This window comes from Hemiscyllium ocellatum, chromosome 18 (assembly GCF_020745735.1).
Source record: "Hemiscyllium ocellatum isolate sHemOce1 chromosome 18, sHemOce1.pat.X.cur, whole genome shotgun sequence".
Lineage (NCBI taxonomy): Eukaryota > Metazoa > Chordata > Chondrichthyes > Orectolobiformes > Hemiscylliidae > Hemiscyllium > Hemiscyllium ocellatum.
The window spans coordinates 29,121,972-29,139,655 of NC_083418.1; the positions used below are offsets into that span (position 1 = coordinate 29,121,972).

Consider the following 17,684-nt stretch of genomic DNA (forward strand, 5'->3'; position numbering starts at 1 on the left):
CGCAGGATTAAATGCTGGTCTATTTGACTTTGTTACACACTGTCTTTATTAGATGATATTTCTGACCTTGTTTCAGCACAAGATTGTGTACAATCTCAGCAGAACTCCCAGTTAAGACAAATAATCAAGCACTTGTAAGCTTGAAAAGTGTTTAATTTTACCCGCATGAGACATTGTCCTTTTAACCTTCATTTTGACACATTGGCTCACCTCTCATGACAATTTGTGAACACTAAATTGTTTAAAAGTGTGGAACTCTGATTCCAGTTGCACAAGTTCATCAATTTATGAAGTGGCTGCGACAGATACAGGTTCAATCCAATTTTGATGGTGGCTTAATTCTTTGATGGGAATTGGGAAGTTCCTGATGAAGGGCTTATGCCCGAAACGTCGAATTTCCTGTTCTTTGGATGCTGCCTGACCTGCTGCGCTTTAACCAGCAACACATTTTCAGCAATTGGGAAGTTTAGACAGGATGTACAAAGTTGTTTGGATCAAGTTGGGGTAAAAGAAGAGTGACTGGAAAATCAAGACATTGTGATTTTACTGCTCCTCGGATGCTGCCTGAACTGCTGTGCTCTTCCAGCACCACTAATCCAGATTGTGCTTTATTTGCCATGTCCAAATCCCATCTTAACAATACTAAAACTAAAACAAATAATCTATAACTCCCAGAGCTGTCACCTGTTACATGGATGAATACATGATTTTTTTTTACTTCTGTGGAATGGGATTAAAGACAGACACCAAAAATCTGATTTTTGTTGTACTTTATCTATTGTTGATGACATGATAATTAAAATCATATCCTGCTTTAAATTGTTACTTATATCCTTGCTTCCCATATTCTAGTTTTTCTCTGTGAAATTTGCTGAAGCCACTGACCCAGACAAGAAGCAGATGCTGCAGAGAGTCAATCAAGCAGTTGAGTCATCCCAGAAATCCCTGGAAGAGGCGATGCAACAAGCACTTTCCAATGGGGAGATTACCAAACGGGCTAAGGTATGGCACAACCAAGGAGATGATTATTTGACATTGTTTGAAAGTTGAGACACAGAGTAGAATAGTGAATTGTTAAATTAAGCTAGTGGATGAGGCAGATTTAATGACTTCAGAGCCTCAACACCATTCAGTCCTTTATTATTCATAAACATGATTCACATATGTTTCTACATTTAGACATCTCTGTTAAGGTCAAGGTTCACAGTTTACTAATATGTTGAGAATAGGAAAGGAATGATTGAAAAATCAGAAATAGCTGCTAGGTAGACTGAACGACACCAATATTTGTTTGAATTAAGGACATTTTGCACAGCAACAGCAATTTCTTTTCTAAACCAATGCCTACAGGACCAGGAATGTGCCAGTTGTCCAAATATTCTGGTTGATCAAGAGGTCCATATAATCAATGTAAATACACACAGTAAGTAAGAGCAATGTAATGCAGGGGGTATAACATCACTGTCTCACTTTATTTCCAGCATAAGTCACTTATTGACTTAAATAGAAGTTACTAGCAGAGAGCCTTCACACCCTCAACTGACTACTCTAATATAGATAATATACCAAACTTTTCATGTTTGAGGTATGTAATTTACATATCAAGAGGGCCAGTTCCTCAGGTTCTGGTTAAAACAAAGGTTGCTGCATCTATAAGTGCCTAGAGTGACATAGAGAACAAAACATCGACAGCATGCTGATAGAAAGCATATCTTCTCTGTTTCTTAATTTCTCTGCCCCTGCCCTCTCCTCACCCATTCCAACTTATCTCCCCATAAGCCTCCTGCACTCCATGCTCTCAGATCCAACTTTAACTTTGTAATTAAGCCTACTGACCAGGGTGGTACTGTGTTGCTATCTGGTGGACTGAACTCAAAATTGTAGAGGCTGAACACCAGCTCTCAGACACCTCCTCCTATCTCCCTCTGGACAATGATCCTGCCTTGGAACATCAGGTCATTATGTCCATTGTGGTCACTAACATCATTTAGTCTGGTTTCCCCTCACCCACCCAACTGCTTCAAAGCTTATAGACTCCCAATCCAGTACACCCTGCTTCTATCTCCTTTCCAAAATCTATAAACAGGGCTGCCCATGCACTCTGATTCTGCCTGCTCCTGCCCCATAGAACTCATCTCTCCCTACCTTGACTCGATTTTTATTCTTCCCTTGTCCAACCTCTTCCCACTTACATCCCTGATTCCTTTGATGCTTTGCATCTGTTTCAGAGTTTCCAGTTTGCGGATTCTAACCGCCTCCCCTTTACGATGGTCATACAGTCTCTTTACATGTCCAGGTGGTATCAGGGCTCTCCACTCGCTCCTGATAAAAAGGCCTGAACCGTCCCCTTCTACACCATCCTTATCCACATGGCCGAGTTTGTCCTCACCCTGAACAACTTCTCTTATAACACCTCTCACTTTCTTCAGGTCAAATGGGTGGCCGGGGGACCTGCATGGATCCCGGTTATGCTTGTGTCTTTGTGGGATACTTGGAATATTTTTCTGGCTCCCACCCAGAATTCTTACACTGGCATATCAATGATACCATCAGTGCTGCTTCCCTGTCTTGTCCAGAATTGCAAATGTTTATCAATTTTGCTTCCAATTCCCACCCCACTCCCACCTTCACTTAGTCCTTCTTTGACTTCTCCCTTCTCTTCCTCGACATCTGTTTCCATTTCCAGGGAGAAGCTGGCCACCAATAACCACTATGAACTGACTGATTCCCACCATTACCTTGACTATACAGAGGCTCATAGAGATGTATAGCATGGAAACAGACCCTTCAGTCCAACTCAATCATGCCAACCAGATATCCTATATTAATCTAGTCCCATTTGCCAACACGTGGCCCATATCCCTCTAAACCCTTCTTATTCATATACCCATCCAGATGTCTTTTAAATGTTGTAAATGTACCAGCCTCCTCCACTTATTCTGGCAGCTCATTCCATACGTGCACCAGCCTTGGCGTGAAAATGTTGCCCTTTAGGTCCCTTTTAAATATTTCCCCTTTGACCCTAAACCTATGCCCTCTAGTTCTGGACTCCCCCTACCCAGGGAATAGACCTTGTCTATTTACCCAATCCACGTCTGTCATAATTTTATAAACCTCAATAAGGTCCCCTGCAATGCTCCAGGGAAAACATCGCCTGCCTATTCAGCCTCTTCCGACAGCTCAAACCATCCAACTCGGGCAACATCCTTTAAATCTTTTTTGAACCCTTTCAAGTTTCACAACATCTTTCCTATAGGAGGGAGACCAGAATTGCACATAATATTCCAAAAGTGGTCTAACCAATGTACTGTACAACTGCAACATGACTTTGTCACTCCTGTGCTCAATATCTGACCAATAAAGGAAAGCATACCAAATATCATCTTCACTATCCTATCAACTTGCGACTCCATTTTCATGGAACTACGAACCTGCACTCCAAGGTCCTTTCGCAGCACTTCACATTTATCTAAATTAAATTCCATCTCTCACACCTTGGCCCATTGACCCATCTGATCAAGATCCCATTGTAATCTGAGGTAATCTTTTTTGCTGTCCACTAAGCCTCCAATTTTGGTCTCATCTGCAAACTTACTAACTATACCTCCTATGTACACACTAAAGAGATTCCATTTACCTAGATTCCATTCTCCCTCCTACGTCTCCATTGCATCTGTTCCGATTATTCCAACTTCAACAATGGGGCCTCTGAAATGTCCATCTTCATCCTCAAACAAGGATTCCCAGCATCATAGTTGACAGGCTTTCAGTTGAGTGTGACCCATCTCTTGCACTTCAGCCCTCAACACCCTCAACTTCCCTCCTACAATAGTGACAGGCTCCCCCTCAACCTCACCTGCCATGTGTACAGCATCCACATCTAGAGAAACATTAGCTGCCATTTCAGTCATTTTCAGTGAGATGCCACCATCAGATACATATTGCCTTTCCCTCCCTTGTCAGCCTTCCATAGGGACCGTTCCCTCTGGGACACGCTGGTCCTCGTCTCCTTCACTTCCAAACTCCCCCATTTCAGTATCAAGTTCAACAGTTTTAAGGCTTGAGGTACCTTCTCCCATGTCCTCATCTCAGCCCCCACACACCAGGTATTGTCATCACGTGGTATGTGATTCCACACTACCCATTGTCAGCCACTATTAGTCCCCATTAGTAGCTATTCATTCTCCTAGGCTGACATTCTCCTGCTCCTTGGATGCTTTTCCAGCACCAATCTCTTCGACTCTGTTCTCCAGCATCACTAGTCCTCACTTTCTCCGTTATTTACTCCTTTGTCTATCCAATATTCTCTCTCTTTGAGCATTATCTCCACCAGTCGTTTACTCCATACCTATCCCGACCCTATCTTCTGCATAAAAGGTAACTTTTTCCTAGTTACCATCAGTTCTCAAGAATGGTCACTGGACCTGAACCGTTAACACTGATTTCTCTTCACATATGCTGTCAGACCTGATGAGCTTTTCTGACAATTTCTGTTTTTGTATAGTCTCTCTGTCTCTGCCCATCTCTGTCTGTCTCTCTCTCTCTCTCTCTCTCTCTAAGGACGTGTACCGTGAGCTATGTATTCTTCAACCCGACCTGCAGCCACAAAAGGTTAAGGAGCTTGTTACCAGTAATTGTGAAGATCACCTTGGTCCTCAATTCTATGCCTCAGCATGCTTTTGACCAGGAACCAGTGACGTTGCAACATTTTGCAGTTCACTGTGCATCAGGGAGGTGGCAGAGACTCTCAAGGGAAAGGGGAGGGACAACATGGCTTTGCACATGTCACATGTTAACAAAGAGAGATACTGAAACAACATCAGACACCACTTGTTTCATATTTGGGGGGGGCGCAGACATCTGCAAAAGCATCATTTTGCTCAATTCCTTGCCAGCAACCTTGATTCTTTTGTCCCAGACCAGTCATCTAACTATACCATATTTAAATCACTGCAATAGGAAGTTGCTTACTGATCAGTGTGTCCTCTCTACATGTACTACATGACACTCCTCCACAATGCAACTGCAGTTTGCATACAAAAAGAGCTACACTTTCACCACAGTGTTGTGGAGCAAACTATCTGCGTTCTGAAACAACAGTTCAACAGAATGAGTCAATCAGCATTGAGGAGATCTATAATGCTCACTGGAGCATGTTTCTAAATTCATGATTGTCTCCTGTACACTACACAACCCAGCTATTGTAAGGACATAGCTTTTTGCCACTCTGTTTTGTGTTGTCTCCAAACTTGAAGATAAGCAGAACTATACCGAAAGTACAATATGACCTTTGCCTTCTACCATAACAGTGCAGTCTGTATTGATTTGTATGTTATGCATAATCATGCAGCTTGCTTAACTATCATGATTGTCTGATCATATTCTTTTACAGTTGCTGTTGGATAATTCAAAGGATATGTTGTCTGATTGGCTGGATGTTCAATTTGGTAGTCAGGTGACTGACAATTCCATCTTTTCTACTCTTCCCAAGTACTGGGAGGGAGAATATCACAAAGATATGGATGCACTTAATGTAAGTAATTATAATTATTTTAGTAGTGGTAAATTGTTACAATTTAGTTCGGACATTAGGATATATTGTTCTTTAATCAAAATCCGGTCTAAAAATCAATCAATACTTTATCACAATGGACAAGTCTCAAATGATTCATTGTCACTATGTAACTGTCAGATGTCAAACCACTCAATTGTCTAACCCTAGGATTGAAATTTCATTCCCACACCCTTTTCTGACCCTATCCCACTTTCCCCCTTGAAGACACATGTTACAACCAATCTCTTTGACCATGTGGTTGGTTATCAGATCTAATTTCATTCTGTGTGCTATATTTGTTTTTTAATGTTGCTGTGAAGTGATTTGGGATGTTTTATTTTAATAAAGGTTTCATGTAAGGTCTGTGATTTATGTAAATTTTAATATCACGTTTTTGAGTTTGGATTTTTGAATGTGAACGAGTGGCACATGGGTTTCTGTATGTCTAATGATTAACCTGCAAGTATTTGTGTAGCCATGGCGATTTATTTTAAAGTAGTGTGAGAGAAATACTTCCCAGAGATTAATAATTAATTTGTTTATATTGGGAAGATTTCACCGGTGAATAAAGTAAACAGTCATGTATGAGGCTTCAATTTAGAAGATCAGGAATTGTTCTTTTTAATTCTTGTTTGGATTAGGTCAGTCAACCATAACTTGGAAGAAAGGAGTTTTTTGTGTTTCAGTCTGGGCAGTTCTGCAAGGTTCTTGCTTGGAGCTGGATGTGGAAGCAGTTGCTCCTGAAAAAGTGAGAAAATAGTTTAGAATTAGTAAAAATAGGTTACCTTAGTATAAGGAGTTTAATAAGAGTTCAGCACCAGAAGTGTTAGTTAAATGCTGAAGGGTGATTTGAAGCTGAGAAAGATTAAACTCAGTTGTATGATGGCTCTAGGAAGAGGCAATCCAATTCTCAAGACTTGGATAGAAGCCGCAGTCCAACTCTGTAAGGTGATAGAGTAGTCAGTTTTGTCTGTACATGTACAGTGATTGGGGTACTTTGGGATTTATGGAATTATATTTTTACACTGTTTTAAAATATTCAAATTTCTATTATGTATAATAGATTGGTTTATTCTATTTTATCTTCACTTTGGTAATTCACCTTTGGTAACGTTTTCTTCTACTATCCCTTTTGGACCCCCATAACCACTTCAAAGTGTAAGTGCTATATAGTGTCTGTTCTGGAATACCCTGCTCCTCATGCCCATGGTACAATGTTTTCCCTTTCACTCTGTTCTGAAGCTCAGGTTACAGATACTCTACTCCTCATGCATCATGCAGTACAGTACTTTCTAAGTTTTTTTGTTTGTCTATAGGTTTTGCCTGCAGATGTTTTAACTCGAGTGAGTGAATATGTTCCTGAGATTGTGCAGTTTGTTAAGCAGGTGGTTGATAATGGTTATGGGTACGTATTTGTCACTGACAGCTAACACAGTTCTTTCTAAATGTATGTGTATATGATGTATAAAACCTAATAATAGAAGTGATTGTAGGTACAGTTTGATGACAATCTTTTTTCAGTCAATATTTGCATCTTTCTGTAAAACAGTGAATTGAACTTGAACCATTACATAGGCAAACAAAACTGTTTACAAAAACAGTTTGGATAAACAGTGAAGAAGAAGATATAATATTATTAAAATAGATCTTTTCAAATGTATTTATGATTACATTGCGTAACAAAAAGCCCAAGGTGCTTTTCCTTTGGAGTCAGGCCAAGGTAGTGAATAAAGGAGTGAATTTGGAGAAATTCTTTTCATCCTGTTTCAATGACTCAGAATCGAGGGAACAGGCTGTAATTTTGAAATATGCAAATGATCCAAACGTAAATGTAGTAGACAATGAAAGGAATACTAACTGATGTCAGGAGGATATAGGCAGGTGTCGTAGATGGGCATATGGTGGAGAAAATTTAACGCAAACATTTTAATAGGAAATATGAGGGGAGCTTCCATAAACTAAACAGTTTAATTCTAAAGGATGTGCAGGAACAGAGAGTATTGTATTCAATTTCAGGCAACATGCTTTAAGAAAGATCAAGGGTATGTATGGTTCAACAGAAATTACCATCAGAGAAGAGCAGAGATTGAGGATATTTACTACACACACACGTATTTAATATTGCAGCAAGTTTCACTCTCTCACCTGGCACTTTGCATATGTTACCAGCTATTCACTTAAAACTGTAGAATCCCTACACTGTTGGAGCAGGCCATTTGGTCCATCAAGTCTACACCAACCTTCTGAAGAGCGTCCCACCCAGACATCCCACCTACCCTGTCCCTGCAACCCTGCATTTCTCATGGCTAATTCACCTAGCCTGAACATCCTGGACACTATGGGCAATTTAGCATTGCCAATTTACCTGACCTACACATCTTTGGACAAGGGGAAAACCCAGGGGAAACCCACACAGATACAGGGAGAATGTGCAAACTCCACACAGACAGACACCGGAGACTGGAATTAAACATGGATCCTTGGTGCTGTGAGACAGCAGTGCTAACCACTGATTCCCCATCCTGCTCCTATTATGGCAGCTGTAACACCCAAATGGCAATGCAGTAGTTGATACAATTCCGCACATGTTACAGAGCAAGGTGATGCCAAATGGGAGGCAGAAGAATCTAACTGGTAAGGATTAGGAATGGCTACATGTCCATCGTGCCATGAACGAGATGGTGCTCACTATCAGTTGAACATCCATTGCTGCATTCACCAGCTTAAGTTTTGATGCTACATGAAATTTAGTGGACAGACTAGAAGCAAGATCCGTTCTTGATGAGACACCGGATATAAATGGCTTGCAACCAGAACAGAAAATGAAGGTACATGAGGTGTCAGTATACCAGAACATGGGGTTACACACCGGTTTGGCTGCAAAGAACTTGGGTGAACACTTTGGAGGTGGGCTACAGAAGATTAATGGATATACATAATAAAATACTCCGTGTAATGTTAAGCTTGTCAGAAAAGGCTGTGAAAGCTGGGAATAATATTTGCATAAGCATTATACAAACTTTGTCTTGCTTTTCCAGATCACAATTGTTTGCTAACTTCAGTAACATAGTTCTGGACCCAGTGAGGTGTGTGCAATGGCCAATGCTTCAACTTTTGTTGAAGTTAGGAGCCACCCAATGATAAATGCTGGGCAAAAGCATGCAGGGAAGCTCAGTTTGTTGCCAAACGGAGAGTGAACAATGACATCCAAAGTCAGGATGGCAGCAGAGATGGCTAGGTGCTGTAGTAGTCCAGTAATCTGTCAAACAACAGAGCAAAGGACTGCCAATGTATCACCACTGAGAAGTAGAAGTGGGATCTTGGTGTACCAACCTGTTGTTTTCACTGTATGCAGTATCCGGCATTAAAAGTTATCAATTTCCACCAAACATGCTGCAACCATTGTAGCACTGTGTAGGAGAATGAGGAATTATTGGATGCAACAGTGCATGTAAGTTGACAGTGGAGGACAGCTTATGGAGAAGGATGGTGCAAGCAGGGGAGATGCTTATCAAGAAAACAAGAAAAAGATGAGTCACAGTACAAAATTATCTACAAAATTATTTTTGTTGGCTGCAGAGAGGTTAGAGCTGGTAAGGGAGCTGGACATAGTGAAGGATTTTTTTCTCACTGAAAGTCGGGGAAGGAGAAAAAATTGAAGGAGCAGATAAGCTGGGATAATAGTGAAAATTGGCCGGGCTGTTGAAGATCTGAGTTTGCTTGGCCACATACTGATGAGATTCTATGTCTGTGGGTGAAATAATTGATTTGTAACGTGTGTTGATTGGAATCTTGATGGTGGAAGAATCAGAGCATTCAAATCATTAAGGATAATGAGTTGTCTAATACAAAGATCGCACAAGGGAAAGAGGGATATTTATCCAAACAAAGACCTTAGGAAAACAATACACATGTGTAGGGTAAGACATTTGGAATGGAAAGATGCGGAGTAAGACTTCTGATGAGAACTGTGCTTGAGTAGGTTGTACTGAGGACTTATTATACAGTGTTGGGGGCATCAGCTCCTGGGGAAAAGTAACATTACTTTTTTCGTGCCTAATAATATGTATGGTGTATGCTCCCACAGATATGTCTCCAACGGTTCGGTATATTTTGACACGGTGAAATTTGACAGCAGTGAGAAGCATTCATATGCCAAATTGGTGCCTGAAGCTGTCGGAGACCAGAAAGCACTGCATGAAGGAGAAGGTGAGAGTTCTAACCAAAGGTACATTTGTTCGGTCAATTGGTGCATAAATGTTCACAGATCCTTTCATATTTCAAGGAAAAATCTTTACACTGTGTGAAGTTTAAAACTCTTTGGAGTCACAAAGATAATTCCAGATGCTTGAACAAACCTATGGTAAGAAGCTTCCATAATTCTTATAAACATAACAGCAAGCTGTAAGTCTATTGAGGTTAAGTTGAGGCTAGAAGGAAAAAGGTTTGGTGTATTGTGTGCTTTTTAAATCCTCTCAGAATCCCCAAGTGCTTCATAATCAATGAATTGTTTTTTAAAATACAATCATTTTTCAATTCCATGCATTTTTTATTTTTGCTAACAAAATTTGATATAGTTTTGAGACACACTGATTTCATTGTTGGAATGAGAGTTTTCTTTTCCTTAAAGCCTTTCTCGTGTAAAGGCAGCAATGAATCATTAAAGATGGTCTATTGTGTATTGTTCCTTGGCAGCAGTCAGAAAATACAATTCTGAATGAACAGGTGTAAGAATTAGGACTAAGAACTGAGGAAAAGACATAAAAATTTGCTGAATTACCTGGAAAGTCAGGATAACAGGAAATCTGATTGCTAACCTGATTGAGCTCATTTAGGATTTGGATACTTACAGTTCTAATCAATAGCAGAACAAAATTGGCACTAGTGTTTCTTGGCTTTCACAAGAGAATGGAGATGAAAATACATTATATTGTTTGATAAAAAGGTTTTTGAGTTTGAATGGAAAATGAAAGTTGGGAAAACATGGAATTTAAGGAGTTGGAGTGACCATAATTCAGTTAGGTTTAGTTTAGCGATGGAAAGGGATAGGTACATGCCACAGGGCAGGAGTTATAGATGGGGGAAGGGCAATTATAATGCAATTAGGCAAGACATAAGAGGCATCGAATGAGGCAGCAAAATGCAGGGAATGGGGACAATTGAAATGTGGAGCTGGTTTAAGGAACAGATATTGCATGTCTTTGATAGGTATATCCCTATCAGGCAGGGAGGAAGTGATAATGTAAGGGAATCGTGGTTTACTAAAGAAATCTTTTCTCTTGTTAAGCGGAAGAGGGAGGCTTATGTGATGTTGAGACGTGATGGTTCAAATGAGGCAATGGAGAGTTACAGAGTAGCTAGGAAGGATTTAAAGAGCGAGTTAAGAAGAGCAAGGAAGGGACATGAACAGTCTTTAGCAGGTAGAATAAAGGAGAACCGTCAAGCTTTCTATAGATATGTGAGGAATAAAAGGATGACTAGGGTAGGAATTGGGCCTGTCAAAGACAGAAGTGCTAAGTTGTGTGTGGACCCTGTGGAGATCAGAGAGGTGCAAAATGAATATTTCTCATCTGTTTTCACTCAGGAAAAGGACAATATTGTAGGGGACAAGGCTGAGTTTTGGGCTATTAGACTTGAAAGGATTGAGGTTAGTAAATCAATTCTAGAAGGTATGAAAGTAGATAAAACCACTGGGCCCGATGGGATTTTTCCAAGAATTATCTGAGAAGCTAGGGAGGAGATGGCTAAGCCTTTGGCCTTGATCTTTGAGTTGTCATTGTCTACAGGTTTAATACCTGAGGACTGGAGGATTGCAAATGTTGTGCCCTTGTTCAAGAAGGGCAGTAGAGATGACCCAGGTAATTATAGACCAGTGAGCCTTACGTCTGTTATAGGAAAGGTTTGGAAAGGATTATAAGAGGTAGGATTTATAATCATCTAGCAAGCAACAATTTGATTGGAAATAGTCAACATGGATTAATCAAGAGCAGGTCATGTCTCAGAAACCTCATTGAGTTTTTTGAGAAGGTGACCATGTGGATGAGGATAGGGCAGTTGACGTGGTTTACATGGACTTCAGTAAAGCCTTTGTTAAGCTTCCACATGGTAGGCTTTTGGAGAAAATGCAGAGGCATGGGATTGAGGATGCTTTAGCTGTTTGGATTAGAAACTGGCTTTCTGTAAGAAGGCAACTAGTGATGGTTGATGGAAAATATTAAGCCTGGAGTCTGGTTAATAGTGGTATGCCACAAGGATATGTTTTGGGACCACTGCTGTTTGTCATTTTTATAAACGACTTGGATGCAGGCATAGGTGGATGGGTTAGTAAGTCTGCAGATGATACTAAAGTCAGTGGAGTGGTGGACAGTGTGGATGAATGTTGCAGGTAGACTTGGATAAACTGCAGAATTAGGCTGAAAGGTGGCAAAATAGAGTTCAGTGTAGATAAATGTGAAGTAATTCACTTTGGGAAGAATAATAGGAAGGCAGAATACTGAGTCAATGGAAAGATTCTTGGTAGTGTAGATGTGCAGAGGGATCTTGGTGTCCATGTACATAGTTCCCTGAAAGTTCCCACCCAGGTTGACAGTGCTATTCAGAAGGCATATGGTGGTTTGGTTTTATTGGTAGAGGGATTGACTTCTGAAGCTGTGATGTCATGCTGCAACTGTACAAAACGCTAGTGTGGCCTTACTTGGAGTATTGTGTGCAGTTTTAGCCGCCACATTACAGGAAGGATGTGGAAGCATTGGAAAAGATGTAGAAGAGATTTACCAGGATGTTGAATGTCCAGAACGAAGGTCTTACGAGGAAAGGCTGAGGGACTTTGGCCTGTTCTCATTGGAGAGAAGAAGGCTAAGAGGGGATTTAATAGAGACATACAAGATGATCATTGGATTAGATAGGATGGACAATGAAAGTCTTTTTCCTAGAATAATGACATCTGCTTGTACGAGGGGCCATAGCTGCAAATTGAGGGGTGATAGATTTAAGACAGATGTCAGAGGCAGGCTTTTTACTCAGAGTGATAAGGGAGTGGAAGGCCCTGCCTGCCAGTGTAGTTACCTCAGTCACATTAGGGGCATTTAAACAATTTTTGGATAAGCATATGGATGATGATGGGATAGTGTAGGGTGATGGTCTTAGATTAACTCGCAGGTCAGTGCAACATCGAGAGCCAGTGGGCCTATTCTGTGCTGTATTGTTCTATGTTAAAGTGATTTTTACAGTTCTGTGTACACAAACTGCAGTGGTTTTTGTATCCTGCTTCAGTTTTCAAACCTTGTCTTAAGAAAGACTTGGTTTTCAGTGATTCACTGAGTAAGTGCAGGATTCATTGTGCCTGAGAGTCTTTCAGATTCTTCATGTATTTAAAAAGTGAAGAAGATACAAAACCAAAAGCTATCAGGAAAATGTTAGAGCCTCTTTATAAAGGCTATAATAGCATACCGTTCATAAATATGATCTAGTAGAGTTAGCATGTCTTCATGAAGGGTCAATCATGCCTAATAAAATTACTAGAATTCTTCGAGGAAGTAACGAGCAGTTTGGATAAAGGGGAAGCAGTGAATGTAACATATGTGGATTTTGAGAAAGCGTTTGATAAGGTACCTTGAATTTGGCTACTTAAGGTAAGAGCCCATAGCCCTGGAGGTAGAATATTAGCATGGATCGAGGATTGGTTAACTAATATAAGGCAGAGTTGGGAAAAAGGGGACATTTTCAGAATGGTAGCCAGTAGTGTGCCACAGAAAATTCTGGAGCCACAATTGCTTACAAGATGTATTCATGATTTGGATGTAGAAAGTGAGTGTACTGTAGCTAAGTTAGTGGCTGACATAAAAATAGGTTGGAAGGCAAACAGTGAGGATGACACAGTCTGCAAGGGAACATAGACAGGCAAAGTGAGTGGGCAAAAGCATTGGCACATGGAATATAAAATGGGGATATGCAAAGCTTTGTATTTGGCATGAAGAATAGAGGAGCTGAATGTTTTTAAATGGAGAAAGACTGCAGAAAGCTATAGAACAGAGGGATTTGGGAGTCCTGGTCCACGCATCATGAAAAGTTACCACCCGGGTTCAGTAGGTAATACATAAGGCAAAGGGAATGGAGTATAAAAAGATAGAGATTGTCTAAAACTGTACAAGGTACTAGCCAGACCACAGCTGGAATACTGTGAACAGTTTTGAACCCATTATCCATGGAAAAACATACTGGCATTAGAGGCAGTCCAAAAAAGATTCACTAGGCTCATACCAGGTATGGAGGTACCGTTTTATGAGGCGAGGTTGAGTTGATTGGACTGCTCTTATTGGAATATAAAATGAGAGGTAATCTTACTGACATAGAGTCATACTGCACGGAAACATGTACTAGATTCTTACATGATTTGACAAGGTAAATGTGGGAAGGTTGTTTTCCCCCAATAGGAGAGTCGAAGACTAGAGAGCATAATCTCAGAATGAGTGGTCACACGTTTAAGACCCACGAGGAGGACTATCTCTCCGAGGGTGGTTAATCTGAGAAATTCTTTACACAGAGGGCTGTTGAGGCTGGGTCATTAAGTATATTCAAGGCAGAAATCGAGAATTTTTTTTTTACTCAGTGAGGGAATCTGGGTTCTGGTAAAAGCAGGAAAATAGTGTTGAGGATTATTGGATCAGTCACAATCTCATCATATGTTGGAGGGGGACTCAACTGGCTGAATGGCCTATTTCTGCTCCGATGTCTTATGGTCTTATTGGTGCGGACTGGGTTAAGCAATCTCAACTAGGATTATGATTTCAGTGTCTCTAGGCTAAGGAGAAAAGTCAACCAGCGCTCCTGCTGTTAGTTGCTGTGCTATGATTCCTTCAGGAAACTTGTTCTGTCCAAGGTTGGTGGAAAAGATTGTTGCCTGTGATGCCTTGCAGGTAAATGGCTCACACATAACGTATAGGTCGATTTGCCGAGGTTGTTAAAAACCAAGCAACATAGTTGGAACTCCACTCCAAAAAAGTCAGCAACTTTAGCGAGTAGGGGAGTATACTTGGAAAAAATGAAGCCATTCAAATTGCTTTCTAATGGATGTGATGGGAAAATATTCTTGACTTCTTAGGTGACCTTAGTATTTCAGCTGATCGACTAAGTGAGAAGCACTCTCCCAATGATTTTGCACTGTGGAAAGCCTCCAAGCCTGGAGAACCATCTTGGGATTCGCCCTGGGGAAAGGTGAGGAGAAAGCATCAATCTTGCACCCTTCATTGCTCAGTTACATTGTTGAGATAGATAATGAATGGCAGAATCCAACCACATTTTTAAAAATAAAGTTCCTTTAACAAAGGAATTTAAATTCTAAGGCCATTTCAAATAATCCACCCCATGTGTGGTGACTAACATGTGGTCTGGAAAGCCGACTAGAATAGGTCACCAAACATTATATACTTTCCATTTCACATCTCCTCTATAACGGTTTCAGTATAATTGTCCAGGATTAGCACACAAAGTAATGCAACACAGTAAAGCATCATCGAGCGCGCCGTGTTTTCTATCCAAAGTGCTCTCCAATTAATCACACTATCCTGCTCTTTCCCACAGCTCTGTAAATTATCCCTTCAAATATTTACCCAGTTTCATTCAAAAATTGCTGTGAACCTGCTTGCTAGTTTTTTCAGCATTGCAACCAGATCATTGCATCAAAAGATTCTTTGTCTTCAGTCTTTTTGCCTATTGACTTAATCTGTGTCCTCTGGTTACCAATTATTCTGTCATTGGAAACAGTTTATCTTCAATTATTCTATCAAATGAGTTTCTGGTTTGAAGCTTCTGCATTGAATCTCCTTTTAAATTTCTCATTATGAGGTGGACAACATCAGTTTTGCTCCTGATAATTAAAGTTCCTGGTCCCTTGCTGCAAGCTCCAATGAATAGCCTCCTATATTCTTGTCAAGACCTTGACATCATTGAACAATTTTGATACCCTTAAGAGAACACATTACTCCAGATAAAACCTAACCAATGTGTCCTCAAGTTTCTGCAAAGCTTTCTCAACTTGTTCTGTCACCTTCAAATGTTTCTTTTGTACAGCGTCCAAGTTCTCTGTACTGTACTCAATTTTAAAATTGTACAAAGAAATTCATATTGCTGCTGTTTCTTCTTAACAAAATATATCAATTCACATTTCTATGCATTAAAATCTATCTGCCGAGCAAGCACCTACCTTCTCATTTGCGTTTCTGGAGCAGAAAGCAGGCCTCCAAAGACCAGCCAGACAGGCCAATGCCCATCATTCAAAATACATGAGAAGTTAAAGGAACCTTGCAGCTGTTAACATAAAGGCTCCATGTCGACTTATGCTACTATGATTTGGAGATGCCAGTGTTGGACTGGGGTGTACAAAGTTAAAAAAATCACATAACACCAGGTTATAGTCCAACAAGTTTAATTGGAAGCACATTGGCTTTCATGGTGCTGCTCCTTCATCAGGTGCATTACCACCTGATGAAGGAGCGTCACTCTGAAAGCTAGTGTACTTCCAATTAAACCTGTTGGACTATAACCTGGTGTTGTGTGATTTTTAACTTTGCTACTGTGGAACTCATGACCCCACAATCCCTTGACATCTTCTTGCCCACCTGTTTTGTTAGTCAGTCTGTCCACTTTGAAGTGTGTTACTGTCTTCCTTACTTTTTATTACCTTTGAGATTTTTTTATTGTTATATACAAACTTTGAAATCAAGCTTAGTTAATGTGTGCCAACAAGAGCAGTGGTTTAGTGGTCACCATAGGGGAAACACATTCTCTGCTTTATGTCACTTATGCTTATGTAATTTTGTATACACACTGCCACTGTCACTAAAATCCCATTGACTTTATTTTTGTTTACAAGTCTGCTATGCAATATTTGTCAACATCCTATTGAAAGTCCATAAATATAACATTATCTGTTCTATTCTTATTAAACTGTTCTAATTCTTTATCCATTTATTATATATGATTTGTCTTTAACACCCTTACTTTTTTATTTATTAGCCCATAGTCCAAGTACCGATTGTTTTTAAAATTTTCCCATCACTGCTATTAGGCTGGCAAATCCTGCATTTATCTGTCTTCCCCGAGTAATCTTTCTCTCTGTAAGCATCTATTCATGTATTGCTATGATTTGGGGGAGCCGGTTTGTGACTGGGATGGACAAAGCTAAATAAAAATCATGCAACACCAGGTTATAGTCTCACAGACTTTTTTGGAGTAACTAGCTTTCGAACCACTGCTTCATCAGGTCGTTGTCTGATGAAGAAGCAGTGCTTCAAAAACTAATGCCTCCAAATAAACCTGTTGGACTATAACCTGCTGTTGCAAGTTCTTTTTAAGTGTATTTGATGTATTATTGCTCATGTTTTTTGTTGATTCTTTTCCAATTTCCTGCTCATCTCTATCTTGACAGGGCCGCCCCGGTTGGCACATCGAATGTTCAGCAATGGCTGGCAGCATTCTTGGAGAATCCATGGACATCCACGGTGGAGGATTTGACCTACGATTCCCTCATCATGACAATGAATTGGCCCAGTCTGAGGTACAGTCACAGCTTTTGTCATTGTCGCTTGCTTTATTTAAAAAAAAGTCACCAACTCATGGTTTTTCTCTATGGAATCAAGCGAATACAGAACTAAAGTAATACATTTGCTGTGGTGAGCAGAATCAACCACTTTGTTTCAGACTGAGCCACCTGGGTATGATGAGGGAGACCAATGAGCGTTATTTTTAAAAAAAACTTTTCAATATTTGAAGGGCCCAACATGGAATTAATTTTTGGCAGTTTTAAAGCCTTTCTGAATCCGTTCACAATTTCAGAGAATAACAGCCACATAACTGCTTGTGTAAAAATATAATGCAGGTGTTCTTCAAGGTTTTTGATTGAGCTCGAAGCCAAGCTATATTCTGACGAAATAGAAAGAACTGCAGTATGCATACGATTTGAACTGAGAGTACTTTGTATGAATAGCATCACCCTGAATCTAATTCTCGGCTTTAGCTGAATGCCTGATGCTAATTTTTGTTGCCAGTAAGGAGAGTGCTCCACTATGTAGCACTGCATTTCATCAATTTGAGGGCAAATTCCAAATTTTTGAAAAGTCATCATGAGGAAAAC

The 17,684-nt window shown here is 40.2% G+C and overlaps 1 protein-coding gene across 4 annotated transcripts in view; it reads left to right on the top strand.

The window, feature by feature from the left end:
• The window catches only part of cars1 (cysteinyl-tRNA synthetase 1), an 81,186-nt gene that overhangs the window by 20,502 nt on the left and 43,000 nt on the right, over positions 1–17,684 (top strand). For all 4 annotated transcript variants that reach the window (XM_060838439.1, XM_060838442.1, XM_060838443.1 and 1 more), the window contains 6 exons: positions 853–1,002; positions 5,393–5,533; positions 6,871–6,959; positions 9,642–9,763; positions 14,655–14,767; positions 16,980–17,108. In XM_060838439.1, coding sequence (XP_060694422.1) covers positions 853–1,002; positions 5,393–5,533; positions 6,871–6,959; positions 9,642–9,763; positions 14,655–14,767; positions 16,980–17,108 — 744 coding nt within the window. The remainder of the gene's footprint in view (positions 1–852; positions 1,003–5,392; positions 5,534–6,870; positions 6,960–9,641; positions 9,764–14,654; positions 14,768–16,979; positions 17,109–17,684) is intronic.